Source organism: Micrasema longulum, unplaced genomic scaffold, assembly GCF_059751315.1.
Source record: "Micrasema longulum isolate JH-2025_06_02 unplaced genomic scaffold, ASM5975131v1 h1tg001436l, whole genome shotgun sequence".
NCBI lineage: Eukaryota > Metazoa > Arthropoda > Insecta > Trichoptera > Brachycentridae > Micrasema > Micrasema longulum.
Window position 1 is genome coordinate 23461 of NW_028278622.1, and position 25643 is coordinate 49103.

Sequence of the window (25643 nt, forward strand, 5' to 3'; positions counted from 1 at the left end):
CGTGCATGAGAAGATGTATGAATGTGAAGGAAGCAAAGGAAGTGTGCCAGGACAGAGTGGTGTGGCGTTCTATCCTCTCTGCCTACCCCTCCGGGGAAATGGCGTGATGGTTAGTTAGTTAGTTAGTTAGTTGCAACCAAGAATTCTTTACCCAAAACACTTAATTAGGTTGAATGGATCAAATCGTATTTGTTTAAGAAGCAGTTTATACACCATTTGACGTTTAATCATCAGTATGGTCATTATATGAAACAAAGTGTCGTAAAATAAAAAAAAAGAATCAAATTAATCACTCTCTAAGGGGAATAGAAGATTTAAAATACTACCACTGGCAAGATTAACGTATTTTTGAAAACACGAAATATGTTTTTTTACTACGACTGGTGACCGAAGCGTAAGACTGATAATTTTGCCTGCATGAATGTATGAACGAATGATTTCTGCGATTGGAGTATCGATGCAGTACCGTATGCATCAATAAGTGTAGGTAGAGAATAGGCTATATAGAGTGGTGATGATGATGTTTTTATAAACCTCGCGTGTTTTACTATTAATTTATTACACCATATACATACTATGACATGGCGTAGGTTGTAAATTAGTAACTAACCTTTTTTTCTTATGTACATTAAATTTAACTGTTAAATATAGTATTTTTAATAATCTGAGTATTATTTTATTTTATGTTTTTAAATTGCATTTTATATTGCTTTTTTAAATAACTTTGGTAACGTATTATTATTTTTTTCCTTGAAAAATTCGTATTGTAAATTAAAAATGATAAATTTAATTTAATTCATTTATTTATATGTACTTACGTGTGTAATACAATATGAAAACCTCACTGGTTCCTTAGAATTAAGTTTAATTTTGTGTACCTTTAAATGATTACATTGTAATTTATATTTCCTAAATAAATGAATTTGGTACATTTAAAAATGCTTTTTTGTAATGAAAAAAGAAACTCTATTTGAATTTTCTTATAATAATTGTGAAAATATAAGGAATCAAATATGTGAACATTTTTTTGTTTGTTTACCAAGTCGATAAAACCAAAAAGCACTACGGAGAATATAAAGTAGGAGGCGTATTGTGTTTGTTTATTACGCAAAGCCACTTTCCATGAAATCTTGGACCAACTGTGGAGGGAATCCATTAAAAATGTCATTAATAAAATAGGTTTATGGAGTGAAACACCCAGTGCTTGTATTATAAATTGAAATTCATACACACGCATCTATGCCAACGTAGTATTTAGTATTTTCCATTCATTATTATATTTTAAAAGAAAACCTGTATGATTTATTAAAGGATTAAATTGATTGAATACGTTATTAAAAACTTTACACTGGGCACATTCTGTGTAGAGGCATTTCATGATTTCCATATTTTATATCATGACGTAAGAACAAGTAAGTATTTCGCCATTTACAAAAAAGACAAATAGGGTCCAAAATTTTAAACAAAACTTAATGAACTATGTAAAGGACTAAGGAGCTTATATTTAGTGTTGTTTAAATTAAAATAATATTTCTTAAGTTTGGTCTTTAAGTTTTGGTAAATAAGGTCGTAAAAAAATAAAAACTCAGTTTAATGGTCTGAAAATATTATCTGCATACAATGTTTTACAGCAATAATTTTTATTTTAAATGCCTTAGTCAAAGAGTTAAACTCATGTTTATTATTATGTTATCACAGAAGGTTTGATGAGATTGTTAATTTAACGGAATGCTATAAACGGTGATTGAACGTTAAATTTCGGGGAACATTTTTAAAAATAAAGCTGGATTTATAGCATTTACACCCAATTGGGTGAGAAAATCATTTGTAATTAATTACTCACAATTTGCTCAACTGTAAACATATTAATTATAATTTAATTCATATTGTCGTTTCATATTTGATAAAAATGAAAATTGCGAAAACTTTAAATTCAAATTAAAAGTGAACCGCGCAATTATATCCAAATAGTTTTTAATTAAAAATTTAGTTTTAAGGCAATTATAAGGTAATTCAGATTTTAGAAATGTTTATCTTCAAATATCAAATAAATTCTAAGTATAATTTGATTTTATTTTAATATTACCCAGGTTAAAAAGAAACACAAGTGTTTTATTTACCTATGTATAAAATTAGTTATTCCTTATATTTTCCGCAAAAAAATGTAGTGTGTACTTTTACAAAGCCTTAAAGTTTTAGATTTAAAAGACTAGACGAAGAGAAAAAATATGAAATCATCATTTAAAGTTCAGTAAAATGCTTTTTTATTGTTTTTTAAAGCTGTAAGATTAAAAAAAAAGTATTATTTGAAATTATAAAATCAATGAATTAATTAAACTTATAACCCAACCGGTTCCAAAACAGGACTGCTTTTTTTTCAATGCGTAAAAACAAAAGAACTTATATATTAGCCTGTTTGAAGCAAACTTAGAAATCTCCAACAAAAACGGAAAATTAGTTATTGATGCCAAAATAAACCAGACATAAAAACCTACCCACCTAAACAATAGCGTAATTCAAAACCGTCTCTAAATCTTGCCAACTTAGATTTTAATTTTACTACTTGACACCGCAAACTTAGCATTCTCTATCGAGTTAGTGAAGCATAATTAGAAATCTCAATCCCTTTTTCAAAGTTTGTCACAAATATCTCAGTAATTCCTTCAATGGAGATTTCTAAGTTTGCTTCTTATACCCTCTTGTAAACAGTCGAGTATCTTTTAAATAGTTATTTTAAAGTTGTTTGACTCCATTAATATTATGTATATAAAATCCGTTGTATTTATTGTTTTGAGTGCATATTGATGCTGACTATGAATTATTTACGATACTAAATAAAATGATATATTTTGTTTTGGTATAACAAGTCAGTAAGTTACAAATAAACTTCTTTTGAAAAGACGACGCTTTGGCGCCAACCATAAAATGATTTGTTGTTTGAATTACAAGAAAGTTAAGAAATGTGATGTTTTTTTTATAAGACGCAATTTTACTGTCATTTTCGGTTCTCTTATTCGAAAACTCTAATGGCTAGACAGCACGTTGAACTTTCTGAACGCGCCATCCTTAAATTCATCGAATTTTTCGACAGCTTTTATCCGTTCAATGCCCGGGTAGGTGTGGCGGTAAATTCGATTGATAAATACAGTTTCTCGCCATCTAAGTTATTCTGATTTTAATTTGTATCTCACGATTTACCACCCATATTCATAACCTGAAATTAATTTCCGTTCGAAAAATAGACAAATAACGTTTTCAGCATTTTTTTAAAAACAGCAAAAAAATTGTCAAGGGGTATTTTAAAGATAATCTAGATACCTAATTACATTAAAAATAGTATACATTATACTTAATATAATTAATATTTGTATATAACCACTCACCGACGTTTCTATGTATACCGGATTCGAGATGTAACTGTCTCTTCGTCAGGCCGCAAATCAAACAAACATGCAAAACCCACATTACTCCTTCACCATAGTTGTTGCATAAAAATATAAAACCAATATGCCATGTATTTTAATAGGCAACCCCTACAAGCACTGATTAGGTTATTGTTGTTGCATCGAATAATAAATGTTTCCCTTTCTAAACTTTACATCGATATTGAATTAAAATAAATAAATAAAAACTGCTATTAATAATGAATAAACAATTGATTGGTTTAATACAATAATACTAATAGTGAAAATAAATGGAGAAGAATTCTTTACGTAAATACATATTCACAAATGTATTCTAATTTATACCAAATAATTTCAAACCCGCTTTTTGTACAAAACGAAAATACTGGTAATTTAATGCTTATTAATAAAGATAAAAATAGTTTATAAAATAATTGAGGTGTTTACAAATTAAAATACATTTTTTTCCTTCAGTTTACCTTGGAAGAACATCAAGAAATTTTGATATTCGTGTTAAAGAAACACATAAAGTGTCTTTACAATAACAATTTCTCCAAATTCGTAAACCCCCTAATCGATTTTCATCACGACTTGAATAAAGATACAGGAGTTAAAATCTTATATACAAATAATAAATGGTTTAAAGTAAATAATATTGAAAATTTTAAAATTAGGAAAGCTTTAAAAAATAATGTTCCTTTTATTAATAATCAAAAAACCTTTCAATATAGTCCATTACACGATGTTCCATTGTAATAATCACATTAAACCTATTAAACTCATACCCCTCTCTTCATCCAATCCCTCTTTTTTCAACTATTTCTCCCCCAACATCAAATATTTTCATAACCCAATCAGTGCATGTAAATATGCATATTAAAATACATGGCATGTTGATTTTATATTTTTGTACAGTCGTTACTATGTTGAAGGTGTACAGTGGGTTTTACATGTTGGTTTAATTGCTGTCCTGATGAAGAGCCTGGTACGTCTCGAAACCGTTAGGTATAGAAAAGTCGGTAATATTTAAAACATTTAGTAAAATTTTTGACCACAAAATAACGTTAATAATATGATAGACATTACTTTATGTTTCTTTCGTTTGTAATGAATCAGGAAGAAAATTAAATTCAAAAAAGGGAAAATAATAATTATGATTAGTAAGGTACGAATAGGTACTTTTGAATCATCCATATTTTTTTTCGATTTAATTGTTTTTCATAATTTCATACAACATTATGACGCACTTATGATATTTAGGCAAATGTAAACCAAATATAGACAATACAAAGTCAAAATATCTGTGGCGCAATGCGTTTATTTTTTCAGTTAATCTTGTGATTATTCTGACGTCACCTGCACGCATCATTTTGACGTCACATTTATTTTGCTTCACGTGGTATGTATAATTAAGGTTTTTAAGAATTATCTTGGTCACAATTTATTATGAAGATAGCGTGGCAGCCAGGTAGTTGAATGTGTTTTATAAGCCATGTAAAAGTAATTTAAGAATTAAATGCGAAGTAAGTACTTACCTCCGTATGACATGACAAACTTTTCCACTTTGTTCAGTTTATGGAGCCTGAAGCGATTAGCGAGAGCAGTCAGGATTATTACTCCTAGAAAAGAATAAAATATGATTCGGATTGAAAATTGATTTACTATTTGCCTCCATAGGATTTTTATTATGTACATAGATGAAAATATACAATTCAAATACACGAGGAATTAAATTTATTTACTAATATCATTTTTAAAATACAGGACAAGATTTTCAATGGCAACGTATACTTAAAATAAAATAAGTCTATTTAATCACTCTATTCATGTTTAATGGTTTTTAACTAACGATTTGTTTCTAATTTAACTGGTAAAAAAAACCATGAATGTAAATTTGCACAATGCAAATATTAACAAACATTCCAATATAAGGAAACTCCGTGTAGCACACAGAAAATATGAAAAAGCCAACAATGTTTTGAGTGTGTCCAAATGTTTGCAGACAGGCTGGATTTCCTTCCTAGGGAGTCGTTCAGATCGAAATTTGTTGCAACAGAGAGGGAAAACACTTTTGAGAAGCGAATATGGAAGTCTAGGCATTTACAGGATAGTGGTTTTTGCGAGAGATTCAGTACTATGACGAGAAGTAATTTTTCCAGAATTCGATAGGGATCATGTTAGGATCTCTGTTAGGATTTTGCCAGTAGTGTCTTGATAATTTGATGTTCCTCTGTGATTTGGTAAAGATACGTATTTTTTTCTTCTGTTGCTTGAGTGCATGTTGTATAGGGCAAATTATTCTAATGTTTCCTATTTGTATTTGGGGTTTGTGTCGTTGTTTGATTTGTTTTTATTACTACGTTCTTCTTCCTTTCCGAGGCAGGATCTGGAGCGTGCGTCGCGGTCTCAATTTGGAACTAACACTGTATTCCTTCACTGTCATACTGGGAAATTAGAAAAAGGTGATTGTGCTGACCATGTGTATTTGATTGATCACAAATTGACAATACTGCAGCGAGGGGTACAATGAAAGCTTTTAAAGTTTCTTTGTTTTGTTATTTTCGCGGTTTGATTGTAAAGAAATATTAAATTTACGCTTAATTAGTTTTAAAAAATTGATAGTGATATGCGAAACTGAAGAAAGACACGAGTCTTTATGAAAAGTTTCGGGAAAGGGGTGGATGCTTTCATTGTAGGCATTTACAGGGCTTAAGACCTCTCATTGGCTGGTTTGAGTGGCCACTTTACACTCTGTGTATCAAATATAGGCAGAATGGTGCACACGGTGTGTAAAGTGGCTACTCAAACCAGCCAATGACAAATCATAAGCCCTGTAAATTCCCTAGACTTCCAATATTCCCTTCTGAAAGAGGTTTCCCCTCTCTGTTGAAACAAATTTTAGTGAAAAAGCCATGCTACATATAAAACTCTCAGACCGGATGAGAAACAACGCTATACGTCGTTGAAAGGGTGGCTAAGCTTAAATCTCCATGCTAGACTAAAATACCAAAGATGGACTAAAAAGGTAGTCGAGTGAAGACCTCGCAAAGACAAAAAAAGTAGGCACAGACCCTCACATGATGGTCAGTTGATTGCTGGTGATTGGATGCAGAAAGCGCAAGGCAGAGATGTACGGAGGAACATGGGGGAGGCTCATGTCCAGCAGTGGAAAGAAATGCCTGAATTATGATGATGATGATGAAACATTAACAACGATGTAAATCAAATTGATTTTGATGAAATCATAATATACAGAAAATGCCATCGAATTTATGGGTTTATTTACTACTTCCAATAAAATTATGTCATAAAAAGAATATCACGAACACGCGCCAATCATCATTAGGTCAATGTATGTAGGTAACAGACAATAATTAACAGCCCAACCCTAAAAAACAGTTTGATTTATAGCCAATTTACTAATTTCGAATGTAGATATTAATGATTTTTACCGCCCTGCCAGTTTTTTAATGATTTTTTATAATAATACAAATGAAATGGAATAAATGATTTTTTTTAATCCTGATTATTAGCAACTGCTCTCTCTTGTATTATTTTGACAGTAGATTTTGTTACCAGTTTAGCAATGTCGATTAAAACGAAACCTGGTCAGTGATAAAAAAATCTCAAATCAAATGTAGCCTTAACAAAAAAAACGTTCTATAAACTTCAATTCCACTCATAATAAATGGCAGCAAAAAACTGAGTATGTTTTCTGAAACTAAAATTAAATATCAATTTGTACTCGGAGGTACATTGTACGCATTCAGCAAGTAGATATCTCAGAACAATAAATTATTATTAAACTAGCTAGTATAGATATGATTATTTTAGGCCTCAGCTAATGGGTCCTTCGGGCCTCAATCACGCAGCCCTACGGGCACCATCTACCGAACAATTAGCATTTTTTTCACGTCTTTGAGATCTTTCTTTGTCATTTTACGTAATTTTGCACTTACCATGTACTTGTTACAAAAGGTTTACCAATTTCAAAACACGAAATTCGATTCTCATATTATATTGCGGTATCATAAATCCTGTTACTGTGGATCAAAACTCTTTTTTGAGAAAGCTGCGATAAAAAAATGAGGCACGCGTATTGCAAATCCTGTTTTGATAGAATCTATGTTAATTTAACTTTTTCACCCCGTGGTACTTACTACATTTCTAACTGATCGCTTTTTATAATAATAAATAAAAACATTGTTGAATGGCGAAACGGATTTGCTTCTGCCTATTTGTTTGATCGACTTGCTGTGTAAGTTTCAAATTGCTTTTGGAACAGACGAGAGGTGAACATTTTGCTTTTTTAAAAAATAAAAATACCTATAACAGTTACCATTTCATTAATTAAGCTGTTTCGTGAAGTCGATTAAAAAATAAAGTTTAGCGGTATATACTCTAAGGTTTAGCGCAGCCTCCCCCCCCCCACATCTCAATTTAAATACCTATTTTTTTTTTCTTATTTCCCTTATTCTGTTGCTCAATTAAGGAACAGAAAATTACTTATTTTCTAAAACGTATTTTTATATTTTTTTATTGTTATTAAGTGTATTTTAAAGGAACCTTATTTTATGGAATGACATTTATATTTTTTAGATTAAAACATTTATTAAATGCAAATAGAGACCTTTAAATTCACAAAATGTCATTTCATTTATACCTATAATTATGTTGTCTTCATTCGGATCATATGCGTATTAAATGTACTTCATTATTAATTTAACATTTATAATAAATTACCCACGTAAAATTATCAGTATTCTATATACAAGAAATTGTCGATGTAAAATGCACATGTAAATTGGGCGGGCTTTTTTAATTACAATGTTAATACTAGCTTAAACTCAAATGGGCAATTACCATGGCCTTTTTTTATTTACTAATAAATTAATCTAAAAAATCATAAGCCGATCGGTACTACTACTATTCTTATCATAATCTATTAAAAAGTAAGGGAGATATAAAGGATTAAATTCTCGTAATTTGAATGGTGCCAAAAACAAACATTTCGTGACGTCATGAAGTATGATGTATTCGGATGTTTTGTGACGTCATCGGATTTTTTTTCATCAATGGAGTCTTGATGAAAAAAATAGATGAGTAAAATAGATTCCTTTTTCTATGTCGTTGCTTTTACGGCGTCCGTCACTCATTAAACATTACGAGTTGTGATTATAAATTTTCATGATAAATTGAGAATTTGATTATCATAATGAATTAATATTTAAAAGAGGTTGAAAACCATAAAATAATAAAATAAATTCGAGTTGTAAGATGTAATCCGTTTTCACTTTCATCTGTCAGTGCCTGGAACTGGAGTGGGTAAGTGGGGGGGGGGGGGGGGGGTTAACACAATATGCATAGACAACTCTCCTTATATTTCTATTTGAGTCCTGTGGCATTACCAACATTAAAATGAATGCATTACTCGTGAACTTCTGTGATAAAATTTATTACCAACTTACGAAACGATCGTTTTCGAAAGACTTTATTTTCGAACCGAAAATAATGAATGAAAATATTAATTATAAGGGTTTATATAGACACTAGGAGAATCTTTAAAAAATCTTTAATTTGTAGAGTAGGTTAAATCCGATAATCACCCGAGTGATAATACCCTATTGAGCCACTAGTAAACTTGGATTTTCTTTTATACAAACGGCAGGGTCGACATTTTAGAAAAATAATGCATTGATGAAGTGCCTTATTACTGTATGTAAATTCCGAAAATATTGTATTGAGTTTGGATGGATGTGTCAAGGGTAACTGTTTTAAAACAGCAGTTACATTTTGTTACCACCTCTAGTACATAAACAATAGCAATTCTAGAAATATTAGCCAACGCTCGAAGTAAGGGGCAGATATGCGGTCCCTGAGAGGTCCCGTGAGAGATGTCTAGTTACTTAGTTGGTTATAATGATTTTTTTAAATTAGTACAATGATTCAACTTACCGATGATTCTGTAGACGGAGCAGAAGATTATAGTAAGCAGGACAAACCAAGTGTTCCAGTCATGAGCGTTGTTGACGGTGGCGACTCCGAGAAACATGAAGATGATGGTTTCCGAGGAGCTGGAGAGCATCTTCATGGCGTACTTGATGGTGGTGTGAGACTTATGGGATATGTTCCCCTCAACGTAGTTCTTCATGGTTATCCCACAGAAAGTTATGCTGTTGACAATGAAGAAAATGCGTTTTAATTGTAATTCATTGAATAATAATAATTATTTAGCATAGAAACAAAAAACGAGTAATAGTTGCTAAAATAAAACAAAACTGAAATTACCGCCTATAGGTTTCATCTTATGAAATGGATATTTTAAATTTGTGTGTACTCATATTTTGTGTCTATAATTAATTGCAATGATCAATGTCGATTTATCATTAGTTTAAGGGCCTAAGGTCATTGAAAATAAACGCTAAATAATTTATTAAGCACAAAAGTTAAAAACAATCAAATACGTATTTTTTCACCTAATAATCAATTAAATAGCTCCCTCAAAAGTATACTGAGATATGTCTAAATTGACCATTTTGCAGGTGAGCAAAAACAAACGTTTAAAATGCTCGTCAGTGAATGTAAATGTATTATATTGAGATTGTAATGTTCAGCACTTTTTGCTCATTTGACACATAAAATTTAAGAACAGTACCATCATAATTATTACTGCAGTGTTTTTATCGATATTTTACTCAATTGATTTAAAAGAATACTGACGTTTGTGGTATATCTCGCTCGATAAAAATCGTAGAGATACACGAGTATGCTCCTTAAAAAAGATAAAAAAACTCAAATCAGCAAAATTCCGGCTTACGACAATACTTCTAGGGGTGCGAAAAATGGAATGCAAAATGTTTTTTTTTATTTCCGCAGGCGTCCATTCAGGTCTGAAAGGATTAAAAAAAGGAATATTGGCGTCCTGATGATTTGCTCAAATATTGAAATTTGGGCGGCCATTTTCAAGAGTGGTAAATTACTAACAATTAGAAAGTGGGAGCGGGGTGTGAACCTCGAACCTTTTATCCGTGAGTCGGCGATACTATCCACATGACCACAAGCCGATTTATTTTTAAGAACAAAATTTGTATACCCCTGGGATGAAAAGGAGTCCTTATTTGAAAAGTCTAACAACCACTGGTTATTCACTGATAACAATGGGTCAGTATGCAAATAATGATCTTTTATTTGACTTAAAATAATGCCGAAGTTGCTTTGCGTATTCTGGAAACTATTCTTCACAGAAGCAGATGAATAAAACATTGTGGCTTTTGAAATCGGATCCGCTTAGAGCAGTTCAGTCAAAAAAGGTTCATGACTTCAAGAAACATTAAAGAGAAAAAAAGAATGCGTTTTTACCTCAGAGTAATAATGCGTAACCTAGAGAGAAGCCGTATCACCACGATTCATAGAAAGCAAGCGATGTTGGTTTGTTGGTTAGCAACTAATTGGTGGCCATTTTGTTTTATTTGACAACATAAACATAATGGTTTGATCGGATGGTTTTGTAGCTATGCTTGGCTTTGTTTGTAAATAACTTTGATATTTACGTTATAATAAATAAAAATCGACTATGATGAATTGCAGTATGTTTGGTTGCAGCAGTAGGAGCGTCAAAGGTGTGGCGGCCTCCGTGGTGTAGTGGCCAAGACGCTTGACTCACGCACGGAAGGTTCCGGGTTCGATTCCCGGTGAGAACACAAAAATTAAAAATGTGATTTTTCTCAAGCCTGGTTGTTCTGTAATGTAATTCACCACTGTAATTGGGCATCCTGGCCTGTTGTGGTGCAAAAAAAATGAAATGAAAATAAAATGAAATAAAGGAGCCAGTTTTCACAGGTAATTGATTCCAAATATTTTCCCATGATTTACATGGATTTTTGTAATTTATTGTACCGACACGTGTATTATATTGCTTAAAAACTTTCCTTACATCATCATATTTACTTCAGATTCTACTTTTTCTCAATTTAGGGGATAAATTTGTGAATTAAAGTATGTTTACTGTTGATAATGCCAGTTGATTATGGGCAATATGTCAGGGCCGTACTAGGCATCCATATAAAGTTTGAGTTTTTATCGAGTAGAGGTCGATTAAAAATTTACTTGAAAATAACAACGTTAACCTTGAATTGAAATCGCATCTTAAATGACGTGTCGAAATTTCAGGCAGCTACGACTCGCCATTTCGGAGATGTGACGAACAAACAAACAAACTCAACACAGGACTTTGGTTAAATGGAGTTGGGATTTACGTATCAATAAATATAACATAAACATATTGTGAATAAAATGAATAAATAAATAAAAAATGAACACAAACATATATTTTGAGTCTTATAAAATAAATATAGGCGAATTATAGAAGAAAAAATGAAATAACCCTGCAATGATTAATACACAGGTACATATTTAAAAGTAATGACAATGTAAATTAATATCCATTTAGCAATTTTCGACTTGAGTACGGCCCATTGTTTTGCTACGAACTGTAGCTAACTTAATACCCAATAGTCATAGAATGGTTTTCCTATGTTTGGGCTCCTCTCTAGGTTACGCATTATTACACTGAGGTTTTTAAGGATTGCTGTTGTAATTTATCGAATTTATGATATGTTTATGTATAATATGGTAAAACAGTTAGGTAGTATGTATGTAAATAGGATCTACTTATTCGTACCGACAAATAATTCAATTTTAATTCGTAATTTCGTTCCCTCTCTTCCTTAAAGTTACATCAATGGTGTTGTATATATTCTTGTACTTATTACTACAAAATATAAACGCCTATTTTTTCTATTATGAAATGTCTAATAGAACTAAATATTCTGTTTATATTGTATTTTATAACATTATGTACCTAGCTGTTTTTCTTTAACTGCATTCCTTTAGCTTATTTTTTTATTTTATTTTTATTGTTATTATTTTAAAACCAACTAAACCATCTAAACACAGTTCTTTATTTTCTTTCCTTATATTCTTTTTTTTTATATTTATGTTGTTTATACACTCATCTTTTTATTTTTAAACCAACGATTATTCTTAACACTGTTCCTATCTTTTATTTCTTATATTGTATTTTTTGGCGTAAGTATAGCCTGTGAGCTCGCCAATACATGACAGATGACATTAAACATAACCATAGAAAAACATAGCAGTTGAGCTCTCGGAAGTAAAGCAACGTGAATGCAGCAATGCTTGAACTACATGTCAATAATATTCTAATAATAAATAATATTATTTGGCCATACGGAACTTTAAAGTACACCTTGGTTTAATTACTAATAGTATTTTATCGGTTAGGTAGGTGTATTTAAAAAAAAATGTTGCGTACCTGAAAAAAGCACAAATAATTATGTTTTTGTAAATGATGTCAGTAGCTACACTCAGAGAGTGGCTTTGTGACGTTTTGACATTTTTTATAAGAAATTCATGGCGTAGCCGAAATACTGTTATAAAAACGAGGATGTTTTGTTGATTGACGTTAGCAGGCGCTACCCAGGGGCGACTTTGTGACGTGAAAATTTTTTTTAAATAGGAGATTCATGGCGTAGCCGAAATATTGTAATTAAAACGAGGATGTTTTTGTTGATTGACGTTAGCAGGCGCTACCCAGGGGCGACTTCATGACGTGATGAAATTATTAATTCAAATATTTTTTTTCATTTTACATAGCGTAGCCGAGATAAGAAATTGCGTGGTGTTTCGAAATTTAACCGTGTAGGTAGCCGCCTAGTTACAATATTATTTTTGTATTTGTATAATTCCTGTTTTATAATGTTTATGTATTTATCGCTATAAGAATTAAACTAAAGATAGTTTTTACTTTTAATCGCTATCCGTTTTTTAAATTATGTTTGTAACACTCAATAATATTTATTTTTCAAGTATTTCATGTTATTTTTGCATTTTAATTAATATTGTTAATATAAAGCGTATTTTTATTTTTCGAATTTACTAGACTGTTTTTATTACAAAAAATAAAAATGCATATTTCTCTATGTATTCTTCTGTTATAAACAATCTATTAAAATAATACACATCAAATTTCCATTGTCTGTTGATTTGATTTGCAATCTTCTTTTGTTTTCGATGGTTAAAACTCTAGGAAATTCAAAGACAATAAAATTTTTACTGTCATATATTGGCGAGCTCACACGCTATACATAGCCCTATTTTTTTAAATTGATGTGTTTTATATAGTAATCTTCTTTTTTTATACCAAATTTAATTCTAAACATTGTTCTATCTTTTATTGCTTTATATTGTATTTTTTAAATTTTACGTTTTTTATATACTCATGTTTTATATAACTTCCATGTATGTAAAAGTCTTATGGGCGTGAAAAATTAACAAAGTAAAATACAATAAAAATAAAATATCAATGTTCATCAATGTAATGTGTAATACTCACTCGGCGAATACACTAATAAAATACAAATAAATAAATAAGGCTAAAAGTTAATGGAAAAGCAGGAGAAGGATGGCAAAACTTGAAATTTTCCATGTAAGTGTTTGCTGAATATTATGATTTAAAACTAAAAGATAACTAAAGCTTTACTGGCTCGACTGTAACGTTCCACAAATTAACAAAGCAGGTATTGTTTGTGGGTTTTAAGTGAAAATATGTTGAGAGGTTAATTACCACGTTTTGACGGGCATTACTGTATACTGAACACATAAAATATCTACTGCAACTCTTAAACTATGTAAATATATAATGATGGACAGCCTCGGCTTACGAGAGACTATAAATATTACAAGGTATAAAATATTATTATTAATAGAAAATACTATACAGAAACTAATTGTCGGTGATATTGTAGGAGACAAGAAACAAAGACAAAAATAGATTATGTCAATTGATTAAAAAGGTAGAAATTAAAAAGTTTTTAGTTGTGAGTTTTATGTGTTTTTATAATTTATTTATTTATTCATATTTTTTGTCTTAAAAACTATAATTGATAAAAAAATAATGTGACCTCACTGGGGTTACTCGCGTCGAAGACACATAACAATATACTTTTTTAAACAATATTTTTACATTTGAGAATAAACAATGAAAACAAACTTAATAATCAGAGATAATTAACAAAATTTTGTCTGTTTTAAACGCTACATATTTATGTTTATAATTAATTTATGTACATCTATAATAGTTATATTACAAAACGCACAATGAAAGAACAAAAACCTTACATAAGCTATACACTTGTGGAGCAGTTGATTGGTGTGGGCGAATAAGACAATCCATTTTACTTCTACCTAGCTCCACTTTCCATTTTTTTTTATAGCCTTTTTGAACATTTTCTCGTTATTCATTGTTGATAGTGGAAGTAGGATATAGATGTTAATCGAATAACACTCGAAATCCCTTTGTCCGAAAGTGGTATTTGTTTGTATTTATTTAAGTTGTCTTTGTGTTGAGGATCTAGTGATTATATAATTTGTATTGTAGGGGTTATATCTTTCATTTAAGTAGGAGCAGTTTTTGAATCTGTATTTGAGTTTTGTTTTAGCGTATAATTGTTTTGGTGTCATAAGTTGTGATTTCTGGAATATTACTTCAGTTGATGTCTGTATCGGGACTCTGAGTATTATTTTAATTATGGATTTTTGTGCAACAAATACACTATTTAAAACTGTGTCACTCGCACCACCCCATCCGATTATACCGTTTTCCAAAATTGATTGGCACAATGCAAAAAAAATCTTTATAAGTTCCTGTATATTAATAATACTTCAAATTGTTATGAATATATACGTTCGTTTTTTAAGTTTATTTGTAATATTTTCAATGTTTTATATTTATTTGATATTATGATTAAATTATATTTAATAAGGCGTGTTTCAAAATTATATAAAATATCTCCCTCGGCATGGGACATGAGTGAGGGAACATTTTCTTTAATGACAATGTTTTTAGTCTGCCCAAATTTTTGTAGACGTGGACTGGACTCAATCCCTTAGGAAGCTGTTAATATTAACATATTACAACAGAGATGAAGAACATTTTAGAGAAGGGAATATAGAAGTCTAGGCACCCACGGGGCTTTAACATTCACTATTTGATTATAGATGACTTCCATATTCCCCTCTCTAATATGTTCTTCATCTTTGCTGAAGTATGTTAAAATTATCTTTAATGTAAATAAAGTAATACATAAATTGTAAAAGAACACAAAAAAAAAAAAATAGGGAAAATAAACACAGTAAAGTTAAATTGAATTAAAATTGCGGTTTGCGAAGCAGAAACAAAAAATAATATTATAATTACTCGATTTTGGACTAAAAAAAAGGTTTTTTAGTATGAGCGAAAACGATAGGAAGATTCTCGGTTTTTCAAATAGTTTTTGGGTACGTGGAAGGGGTGTTATAATTATTATCGTAATCACTCAAATGGTATTTCGCCAATTAAAAACGCCCGTTCAAAAAACACACAATTTTGTAGAACAACGAAGCAAAACTATTTTAAAGGAAATAATCCGCTAAGCCTTTACTTAAGAAGCTTGACAGCTGGCAGAAAAGAGAGGATATGAAATCAACGGAGAAAAACCTTTATTGGATTTTTTTCTTGCAACTGGAGGGAATAGAACCCACGACGCTAGTTTAACAGTTGTACATCTTCGCCGTGGCGCGACGTTTCGGCTGCCGTTGCAGGAGCCATCTTTAAGGTTAACGATGATAAATCGCCTAAACATTATGTGTTCATGTACTAGTAATTTGTACACTGAATTTACTTGCTGGAGACTACACGGGATAACCCGAAAAAACGATAATTATTGATAATAGTCACCACGAAAATCTACGCACCTATTTATTAAAATATTTGGCTTTTTTTCGTAGTATAGTATTAAAAAAATGTTTATTTTCCATTTGCTAAATGTTAAAAAATACATCGCAGTAAAAATGCAGGAAAAACAGAGGAAGAAAATGTTTCTTTGACTCACAGAGAGAGTTGGTTTTACTTTACTAACGTACTTTGTGAAACTGTATGAAGAGTGCTCGAGTACTGGGGTTTTAGTTACAGAACTTAGAAACTTGTATCTACTTCAGATCTTTGAAGCTAAGATTTTGAACAGAAGGTCAAATGCAATAACCCTGTGCTGAATAAATAATATTAGTAAACATTTCTTCGTTTAGGTCACAATTGGCGTGAGTTCTGAACATGAATTTATTTTTATTTTTGAGTGTATTTTTGGTGCTGTAAAATATATTTTTTTAAAATCGGGTTGTGGTCCTGTGGCTAGTGTCTTGGACTCACGGACCAAAGGTCCGTGGTTCGAATCCCACTCTACCCCAACTCGATTCCATTTTCTAATAGTGAGTTATTTACAACTCGTTGAAAATGGCCCTCAAAATTAAATATTTGGGTAAATCATAAGAGCGCAAATATTTCTTTTTTTATTAAAAAAAAAAAAAAAAAAAAAATCATCATCATTCCCTATGTACACCAAATGGTGCATACGTCACTGCATTGGTAAACCAATCGCAGTGTATCTTGATCATTTTTATTACATGAAGATACGATGATCAGCCTTACACCTCAGGTGCTAGTCCAAGGACTGTTGACAGTGTAAAAACACCTTTTCAAATAAGTATTTCATGTCAACTATGTCGGGAATCGAACCCGAGACATCTTGCATGGTAAGCAAACGAGCTAACTGTTACACTACGAGGCGGGCAAAAAATATAATTACGATAAAATTGATGAAAAAAACACTTAATGGGTCAAATTTGAATCGTATTTTTTTCATAAAATTAGTTTTTTATGAAAAAAATACGTTTTATTGAAAAACGTCAAATCGAAGAATAACATATTTGTATTTTATTGAAGAAATAAAAGACGAGTGATACTTAAATTTAGAAATTTCAAATGACCAGTGACCAGATTTATTGCTTTAGTACATCTTCGAGGCTGGTGCTTTTATTATAAAATCGAAACTACACCATTAGAGTAATGAATTCAAAGTTATGCAATGGTACCTAATTGAATTGATTTTTTTTTGTCAGTAGGAGCTTCAAAGTGTTAATGGGTAAATGTGTTAATTGAAAAAATAATGAAAAAAATATACAACATTGGAATGGGGGGACCAAACGACCCAGTACCTGCTTGTCATGAGAATAAAACGACATATATTATATCGTTGTGGCTCTTTTTTTATATTAATTTATTTAGTTATTCATATTTTACTCTTACAAACTATAAACAATAATAATAATGTGACCTCACTGGGGTTACCCGTGCCGAGGACACTTAACAATATCTTTTTTTGAAATGTTTTTATATTTGAGAATAAACAAAGAAGACAAACTTTATAAACAGAGACAATTAACAAAATATTTACAGTTCTAAAAACTAGGTATATCTATATTGTTTATATTACAAAACGCACAATGAAAATAACAAAAACCCAACATAAGCCATACACCTGTGGAGCAGTTGATTTAATATTTTTTTATTGTTATCTGTCAACTCACGAGTATTTTTTGGGGAAGCTTAAATTTGGCACCTTTGACCAAATGTTGTGCTGGAAAAAGGAGAAATATTGACAGTGAATTAATTTTTTGCCCTGGTGTGTAACTAATTAATTTGTTTTATTTATTCATCATTATTTTTTATTTTGTTAAAAAAATCAAAAATAATAATGTGTCCTCTCTGGGATTACCTGTTCCTAGGACATTTAACAATATACTTTTTTTTACATGGGAGAATATACAAAAAAAATACTTAATATATAGAGAGAAATTACAAAATGAGATTATAAGGTGACAGGTTATTCTAAATATGTAGAAATTATGCTAGTAGATGCATGGGAGCTCCTACCCAGCTGACGGTTGACAGAAAAAAAACGATGTCGATCTTTAATGCGTGTTTCTTACATAATGAGTAAACATAGTAATTACCTAAATGTTTTACGTTAGTCTCTAACTGTGACTGAACTACATGGATTAGACAACATGCTTGAACTGACTGTATGAACTGGTTGTGTGACTAAGGGAGTAACTACTGGCATATTTTCCAGTGTTCACTTTACTTCCTAGTGGGAATTTGATTTCATGTACTACTTCCCTGGCTGTCAGCGATTATCGGTATAACTGATATCCGCGCTTGTCAGTAATTAGTCATCACAATTATTTAGGTGTTGTGACAATTTATTGTTTGCATACATGAAATGGATGCTTTAATTTCTGCACTGTCCTTTAGACGATAGTTCGTCCGCTGACAGCAAGCATTCGTTTCCGATTGATTCCTACGGATTTAAGTATCACTCGTCTTTTATTTCTATAATAAATTACAATGAACTTCCACCAAGAATTTTTACAAACAAACTACCTGTGTAATAATTTCAATTTATTTTTAATCTATTAATATTTTATTGTTATTAGGTATTATAACTTCACGTCCTGGTAATACTGTTCATGATTGTTTTGTTATAAGCCAGTTAAAAAGAAAATCAGCCAGTAAACTTCAATTTCTTTCATTTATTCAGCATAAAATACATAATGCAATAGTTTTTCGACCCTCGAGGGGTGAAATGGCAATTAGCTTCAAGAAAACGGAAAATTCACTACCCCAGAACAACTTTTCTTTGTGTTTTCCTCTCCGCTGCGATTATAATTATGTAATGATGTTTGTCAAACCAATTAAAGATATTTCTCTGAAAGAAAGGCAATTATCTTTCCACAAACCACTCCCGATGAAAGAGACTTCAATCATAATCGTTATCGACTTTTCCAAGGGAAGGAGACGACATTTTCTCAATGGGTGGTTACATAATTGGTTTCATTCATTTGATAAAAGAAAAACATAGAAAAGGCATAAATCATAATAATTTTCCTATTCGCACCCAGCAGTGCATAGGGCACTGCAATCGTACTCTAATTACAGCGTATCTTGTTGTTACATTATATTTAATGTAATTGGTAATCCAATGAGGAAGTTCAGTAGTTTATTTAATATCAAACTAAGCCAAAAGAAAAATATTTTATTTTTATGCATAGTATTATCGATGCCATGATATTTAAAAGGTTGTGCGTTTGAAATTACTCCGCCTGTGACGTCACAAGTTGTCTTCGGTGAGTCGTCATGATTGGCGAGTTGGCTTCCCAGTAACTGGAAATCTATCACAAAAATATCATTGATTGATTTCGGAGAACAAGAGACGTCTCGTCGTTCAAAGTAGTTCATTTTTATTAAATTCGTTTTTATTAATGTTTACATACAATAGAGAAATACCTTTATTTTTTTTACTTTTACAATAAGGGTCTATGAGATACTGTCGAGTAAAAAATAAAAATTGTACGTTGTAATTTACAATTAAATCATTTATTATTTTTGATTCCCGTGAAAACAGTTCATTGCATTGATCACGACCCTAATACGTAATGATTCGGTTAAATTTTGAAATTATTTTTGTGACCATTTAAATTTAAATAGAACATCGTCTCGAATCTTGACGTCACAATTGTCAAAGCCAAACGTAAGGCTTTTTGTAAAGGCACATTTTTTGATCATTTTATTTTTAAAATAATGTATAAAAACATGCATTATTTTATTTTATAAATATATACTTACGGCAAAAATGCCTTTTACAAAAATTACAATATAAACATATTTGGTTTAATTAACGCATGCAATACTTTTTACGCAAGATTTAGAAATAAAATTAAACCTAACAATTATATAGCACATTCAAAAGAAGTAACAATATAACGTTTTTTTGTTTCTGTACTTTTGCTTTATTATGTATTTCTTTCTGTTAACATATAACTTCAAACTATTTAAAAAAAAAATATAGACATATATTTGTATAAAAATCAAATTAGATGATAAAATATTTTAAAGGTTAATATAACAAGAAAATCATAAGGCACTGTTTCAGAAAAATAATAATTATACTAGAGGTATTTGTAGCATGTGATATTTAAGTTGCTAGAATTTCACTCGTCCATGCACTTTGTAGCGGCAAGACGATTAGTAATCTAGCTTCAATAGCTAAATGTTATCAACTATCAAATTTCCCAATTTAGTAAATGGGGTCTAGAATGTCAACCGTCCATGCGCTCAGTAGCTGCAATACTTGTAATCTAACTTCTATTTTTATAATTTTTTTTTTTATTTATTTTTTTAAATACCATTAAAACTCTAAACTTCATTGTCAAATAAAAAAAATGTAAATAGGGGCTTGATTTCTTATTGTCCATGCGCTTGGTAGTTGCAAGACGTGCTGGGATAATTATTTATTGTACAGCGCTTTTGAGGTGATTTTCACAAAAACGGCGCTATATAAATTATCCAAATATATATAAATGAATGCTCGAATTTTTACCGGGCGTTAGAAAATATTTTTTATATCCAATTTAGCGTAGTACTGAATTTTCTCATTGCCGCATATCCTGATCATTTAATACGTGCAAGCAAGATGATCAGTCATACCTTTCCGATTCAGCCCAGGGATTATAAAATATTATTTCATATCGTCGCCCCTTCTTCTAACATATAATATTATTGGTTGCGCCACATTTACTTTGTTGTATTTATTAGCTGCGTACCGGGCCCTGTTGCGTTTCTTACTGAGGGTAGGTACCACATTTTTGTCTCTGGCCCAACATGTTCAATATTTAAAATGACTCATATGCCTTTAACAAAAGAACAATTGTTGATATAATCGAACCTGAGAGTATATAGATGTATATACTTTAAGAATCGAACTGTCAGGATTCATGTGCTTTGATATTTTTTTCTCTTCTCACCGCGATCGCGACCCAGTAACTTTATCCACTGTGTCGTGAAATAATTATAATCAAGAAACCATCTCATGTGCCAATCTTTCATGACCCCGCGATCTGATCTGATCCTGACTGCCTTGAGACAAGTTAAAACAATAAGGTACCAGAACCAAAGTGCAAAGTAGGAATTGCATTCATTGTAGTTAGGGTTCAGTGGCCAAGTAAATTAAGGATAACGCATCCCGCGAACCAGCAACTTCGAGCGTGCATCTGCTAACGGGCAAGTGGCGGAATCAATTATGTACTCGTATTATGAAATTAATTGCGATTTTTTTTTTCAATATTTTTTAATTCAGTATTATAACATATTTCTACGTTGTGTAATAGCTGTAAAAAATCATAATAAAATAAAATAATGAATTAATACACAAATCATATTTTTACAAAATAAGAAATATCTCAAAAAATAGAGTTTTGTAAAACAATGAAAATATTTTGGAGCACAGGAGATATTGTTAAGTGGAGCGTAAACTACATTAACCCTGTTCTTTGGAATTCGGAAACTGGGAGATGTTTTAGATTCACCCATTTCCGCTTTGGCCTTCCGGTATTTTAGGTCACAAAGTTATTGGGGTAATCTTTTTAATGCACGAAACACAACAGATTTACAAAATGTTTTCCGGATACGTACGTTCATAATAGTAAAAATGATAATTATCGCGTTAATATGATTTACCTTACTTTATGATATTTCAATTTTGGATTTCCGGATTGAATAATCATTGTATAAACTGTGTAACATTCACCATTATGGCTTTGTTGAAACATCGATATACTTTTAAAAAATCCATAAGTACGAGTATAAAAGAACTAAAGCCTTTAATGATGTTGGTAAGATCTACCGAATTATTTCAGCTTCTAAAAAAAACATTTGAACGTGGAATCATATTTGAATACATAGGACTGTGTCCAATAAATCCCTACTTTTGCCGCGCTCAATCGTGATGTCGCCGGTTAATGTTGCTCAAGCAATGGAAAAAAAAATCATAACACAAATGTAAAGTAAAAAAAGGAATCTGTTAATTTCTCTTATTTTTTTTTGTGCACGCGGAAACATTAATTGACACAATGGAAAAGATAAGCAAAGGATCATTTAATAAGAGTAATTGAATGAATGCACTTTGAACTTCAAATATAAAACAAATATTATTTTACATGAAACTGATATTTTTATGTCACGTTAAATAATATTTGATGTTTTAAAGATAATGTCGTTCAAATGTCTCCCACGGCGTTGTTTAATCCAAGGTCTAATTTTCATTAGTTCTTTCATTAGATGAGCAAAGTAGGGTAAAAAAAAATACTACCCTAGCAACACTAACGAAATTTCCATTTTGTTTCTTCGACAATCTGACAGATGGAAAAATAATTAAATTTTTAAGTGGTGCATTTGCTACTTAAACATTCGTTTGCTAATTAAACACGAAATGTAATACCATCCTGTTTCTTTAAGATCCCAGCAGTATTTCTACATTTTAAAAGGACACGACACGGCATAGTTGAATTTAAATCAAGAGTTGCGCACTGAGCGACGTCTACAATGAAACTAATGGGTCAAAACGTAAAACTACTCCTTTAAGAGTTGTTTAGTCGCCTTCTGTTTGATGTGCGTATGCGGTTTCTGGACTATTCTTAATTCTATGGTTAAAATACTAACTTTTTAATGTACATAAATGAGTGTCCCTAAATTTTTGGTAGTATATGCATGCTCGTTGATTGCAGCCCTGGTGTAAATGAACAAACTTAGTAACTATGGGTACATTTTCGTGTCACTACTTAAAAAATATTTTATCTAGTTCGTATGAATATTATATTATGACAATGGGTCCAAATATCATAAAACAAAATGCGAACATTTTATGGAAGGTAGGTACAGATGTTATCTACGTCATCAAGACTCTTTATCCTCTTCTAATAAATATATAAAGGTCAAGGATATGAAATGTGGCATTTACTCCGCTAGCGATAAGCTTCATTACGAAAATGTAACCCCCTGTAATGAAATTGCTCGGAAAAACGAACCTTATCAATATATTGGAAAATAACTCACAAAACGAAAATACAAAGTGTATATTATATTATAGAGATGAATCATTGGGATTGATATTCGATTAAAAATAATTTCATTTAATTCATCATCCGATTGTTAAAATCATTTTAAATTTCAATCATTGCTGTAATTTTGTTATTTGCACCCAGTTGTGCGTAGGCGGGCCTGAAATTGGTTTGAGCCGCTCCGAGGCCAAAATATGATTGGTGCCCACATTTTTTTTATTTTCGCTCATAAAAATTTAAAAATGCACAATCAATGAACATTATTTAGTTTGTAATTGAAGTACAATGATGAAAATGAGAAATTATTATGATTATGAGAATAAAAGTACAAAATATTGATTTAAGAGTCCTCATTAGAATAACCAGATCTAAGGACAGTGCATTGCTCAAAATTTAATAAACTCTTAAAAAACTGTGGTAAATAATCCCTTTGGTGATGTAACATTGTGTTACCACTAGTAAAAGACAGAATATTCTAAAATTCAGACATTTGAAATAAACAACATGGAGACAAACTGTTTAATAACTCCTTTTCCATAATTTATGCAAACAAACATCTAATTTAGCCTTGTTATAGCAAAAAAAAAATACGTAAATACACCGCTCATATTACGCGCGTGCGTCTCTCATCACTGTCATCAACCGACTGAAGACTGAATCTGTTTTACACAACACCCACCACAGAACAGCATCTGAGTCTTCCTTGTTATGAGTTCTATCTTCGTGCTCTCTCTTATGCAGATGTGCTGCTGAATTAGCGGACATTCATCCTTCGCATAGCAAGGATAAATATTTTTTTGTATTAACATCCAGCATAGTTATACAAATTTTACTTTCCAAATCCTGTGTGAAAATGTCAATTTGAAAATTACAAAAAATACGAGTTCATCATTTTAAAAAATAAGAGACATATATCAAGTCTTGTATCCTATGTCGACTAGTGTGACATCACAGCCACACAAGAGTTAACGTGTCACTCATTTTTAATATATTTGTTGTATGCTTATATGCTTTAGCCAAATTTTGTTTTGAAATATTTTTTGTTATTAGTCAACTCACGAGTATTTTTTGGGGAAGCATAAACTTACCATCTTTGACCAAATGTTGTGTTAAAAGGAGAAATATTGACTGGGAATTAATTTTTTGCCCTGGTATTTACCTCATTCAATTTATCAATTTTTTTCAAAATAATAAAAATAATATAACCTTATTAGGGTTACCCGTGCCCAGGAATCTAAGTAACGTTTTTTATTTTGACATGTGAGAATATACAAGACTTAATTTATAGAGATAAATTACAAAATGTTAAGACTGTTTTAAACAATTCGTATTAATGATTGGATTTAATTTCTGTATATTTAATTACGATTATATTTAATTTCTGTATATGTATTTTTTAAAGATTTTTCGGTTCAATTTTTTTGTTTGCATATATTTATCAATAAAAAATATTCAATGCCTTTTTTTAAAAAAATAAACGAACCAAATAAATAAATAAAAATTTGATAAATGTGGGATTGAGAACATTAAGACATCGGGAAATATTTAAACTGCCTTTGTTTTCAAATAATGCTACATACTACACACCTATGGCCCGCATGTGTCGGAAATATAATATATACTGCCGAAACAATAATATTGACATTTTTCATGATACTCCCTCAGCTTTTGCGAATAATCTCTTAGGAATAAATCTTATTTAATAAGTACACACGTACAATTTATTTTTTATTGCATTGTATCCTGTATGAAAAAAAATATTCAAACATATGTATTACATCTTAATATATAAATCTGTTTTGTGTAATTCTATAATTAAAGATATATATGCATGTAAAATTGTATCGACGAATGCTTTCAAATTGTTTGTTTTCTAGTATGTTTCTTTGTTGAATTACCTAATAAAATAAAATAAAAATAAAATACAATAAAATACATATATAGGTGCGAAGGTTTTCACGGTCACTGTTATTAATATGTTTCTTTTTTGGGTGATACCGTGTGTGTTGAATTTGTTCCGAAGTTTCGGCTACCATTGCAGGAGCCATCTTTATTGTAGGAGCCATCTTCACACAGTTTACCCTGAAGATGGCTCCTGCAATGGTAGCTGAAACGTTGAAACAAATCCAACACACACGGTATCACCCAAAAAAGAAACATATTTCAAATACATAAGTTGGTAAACTTGTATTTTGGTTTAATTTTTTTTGCTTGCATGTATGCATACCGAAAATTTTGCACGATGAAAAATATTTAATGACATTTTTTATGCAAATATTTATTGATTGTTTGTAAACCAAATAAATAAATTTTAACATTAAAAGTAAGTATTAGGTTCTTACGTATAACCAATATTTTGCTTTTAAAAACATGTAATATATTGTAATCTTA

General features: G+C 30.7%; 1 protein-coding gene across 2 annotated transcripts in view; it reads right to left on the bottom strand.

Moving 5' to 3' along the window:
* Positions 1-25643, bottom strand: part of Nhe2 (Na[+]/H[+] hydrogen exchanger 2) — a 144229-nt gene that overhangs the window by 23086 nt on the left and 95500 nt on the right. For both annotated transcript variants that reach the window (XM_088235780.1, XM_088235779.1), the window contains exons 6-7: positions 9360-9577; positions 4940-5023 (exon numbers count right to left, since the gene is read on the bottom strand). In XM_088235780.1, the coding sequence (XP_088091906.1) occupies positions 4940-5023; positions 9360-9577 (302 nt within the window). The remainder of the gene's footprint in view (positions 1-4939; positions 5024-9359; positions 9578-25643) is intronic.